The sequence below is a fragment of the Cynoglossus semilaevis genome, chromosome 20, assembly GCF_000523025.1.
Source record: "Cynoglossus semilaevis isolate Cse_v1.0 chromosome 20, Cse_v1.0, whole genome shotgun sequence".
In the NCBI taxonomy this organism is placed as follows: Eukaryota; Metazoa; Chordata; class Actinopteri; order Pleuronectiformes; family Cynoglossidae; genus Cynoglossus; species Cynoglossus semilaevis.
In genome coordinates, this window is record NC_024326.1 from 14,026,925 (window position 1) to 14,029,407 (window position 2,483).

The 2,483-nt window shown below is 47.5% G+C and overlaps 1 protein-coding gene across 1 annotated transcript in view; it reads right to left on the reverse strand.

Annotated features, from left to right (window-relative positions):
- The window catches only part of pard3ab (par-3 family cell polarity regulator alpha, b), a 67,509-nt gene that overhangs the window by 42,121 nt on the left and 22,905 nt on the right, over window positions 1-2,483 (reverse strand). Inside the window, exons 6-7 of the mRNA XM_025052580.1 lie at window positions 2,167-2,246; window positions 1,448-1,531 (exon numbers count right to left, since the gene is read on the reverse strand). Coding sequence (XP_024908348.1) covers window positions 1,448-1,531; window positions 2,167-2,246 — 164 coding nt within the window. The remainder of the gene's footprint in view (window positions 1-1,447; window positions 1,532-2,166; window positions 2,247-2,483) is intronic.

Below are 2,483 nucleotides of genomic sequence, written 5' to 3' on the forward strand. Positions count from 1 at the left end.
GGGGGGTGGAGGAGCGGGGGGGTGAAGAGTGTTGATTTAAAAGGTTTAACATCAGCTTTGATAATCCAGTGTGAAGATTCAGTGTGAGTTGAGGGAGAACGTTCACAGACGACTCTGCTGATGAAACCTCAGCCTCAACAATCAGATCAGCAGAGGGAGGCCGTCTGGATGATGGACGGCTGACCCTCGTCGTCCTCCTGCTCTGAAGCCCAACCTGACGTTTCCTCCAGTAAAAGGAGCGTGAGGTGGAAAAGGGCTTTTAAACTGATGAAGTCTGGCAGACAGAGAAGTCTGTCAATCACCTCCGACTGTGGCTGGAGGAGAACACCACACCTCCATTCTTACTGCGTCAAATCCCTGAGGGAAACGAGTCCGACATCTGATTGGCTAACATTGAACTTTTTCATATTTTGATTGTTTTACGTTTTACTCCTTTATATGAACCTCCGTGTTGTGTGTCTGTGTGACACGCTGGGCTGTGGGACAGTGGGCGGGGTCAAAGGTCAGTCATGTCTTATCTTAGAATATTCTGGTAACTCTTAATCACACATGACAACCTGAACAAACTCATACTGGTCCACTTCCTGTTGGGTTTGAGTCCTGGCAGAGACTAGATGTGAATCATGAGTTTAAGGACCTCTCGGGTGCAGGGGGGGTGAGGGGTGGGGAGAGGGGGGCCACTGAGGGGGGGGTTAAGTATGCTGTGTTACCCAGAATAATTCTTAAAAATTTTAAACAACAAAATATTATTTAAAAATGTGTGCTGAAGAGAAATCAACCGGCAGCTGTGTTGTTGGGGGGCGCCACCGCCCCCCCCCCCCCGTCATGGTGGTGATTAAGAACTAATTATTAGAAGGTGATTAAACAGTGCCGTGTGTAAATCAGCGTCTGGTTGTGGCCGTTCTGTCCACGGCCGTAGGGTGACTGGACTCACACCTCATGGTTCAGAACTTCACTGTTTCCCTTTGATGAATATTTTATGAGGCAATTAAAGTTTATACTGTGGTAAATTTCAGTGTCACGTGTTTTAATGTGTCTGTGGGCGAGGATCAGGGTTCAGGCTGCTGCTGCTGCTGCTGCTGCTGCTGCTGCTGCTGCTCCTTCCAGTGACAGTGACCGTCCTGTACAGGCCTCTCCGCCATTTTGTTAATTTCCAATTACATACAAGTCCTGGTCCAACGGCCGCAGCTGTTTCAACCCCGACCGTCCTCAGACGATGGTCCACTGACAGAGTACCACACTCCACTTTAACAAGGACTACACATCTGTCTTTAAGTTGACCTTCTCCCCTGATGCCAAAGGACTGTGGAGTTCCTCAAGGCGCCGTAGTCGGTCGGACGGTTGTTATTTTACAGAGACTTCAGAGCTAATGTCAAGTCCAGTTTTCAGCTTCAACCCTGAGGATTTGTGGAATATTCTATTGGAATCCTTCGTCTAAAAAGTTTACCTGCGGTCCCTGCCGCTGAAGGGCACCACGTGGATTCCCAGCGGACCACCGTCGTTTGACACCTCCACCACTTTGACTATGTCTCTGACAGATGGAGGACGGAGAAGAAGGGGGTGGAGGGGAGGAGAGGGGAGGAGTGACACCATGTGGGCAAAAGATATAAAAAATAAAATCAGATGATGACGTTTAAAGGTCAGGAAAGAAAATAACTTGATGTAAATGACGTGGAGACAGAATCGTGACGTAAAGAGGAGAAAATTAAAACTAACACAAAACTTAGAACTTTAGAAATGACGACAAAGAAGATCAGGTTTGGGGGATAAATGACCTCTGACCTCTGAGGGTCAAGGGTTTAAAGATTTGCTGAAATATTTACAGATTTCTTTCATTTCATTAGTGAATACGTTTCTTCTGACTCCGACTGTTTTTTACTGACTGTAACTGAGCTCAGTGATGAAGAGGAGACGGAGGTCAGAGAGAAAAGAACAGCCCACACTGTAACAACACTGTAACAACACTGTAACAACACTGTAACAACCATCAGCTACTGTACCTGCAGATTAAACTGGAGACAGGCCGCAGAGGAAACACACAACAACGATAAACAACAACAACAACAGTGAACGGTGATGAAGGTTCACTCAGAGCATCAACACCAGCACATCTACACACAGACAAAACCTGACAGACCGTGTTGGACCAATGAGTGTCAGACTTACTCCAGTGACCTGACGGGGGTGTGGTCAGCTCCACCAATCGGCTCGATCCTGCTGTGTTCTCCGTCTCCGGCCTCGTCCTCCTGTAAACACACACACACACACACCCCGTCACCTCCAAACCAGAGTGGAGACCGGACACAAAACAGGTCCAAACTAAAACATGAACTTATGACCAAGTGTTAGCAAAAATACACCGATGTCCAGTTGAAGTTTTGCTAACAGTTAGCCGCCAAAACCTAGCGGTGTCCAGACGGCTCCACCACACTCCTTTCCCGTCGGTGGGACTGACGATAGATGAACACATTAATAATTCAGAG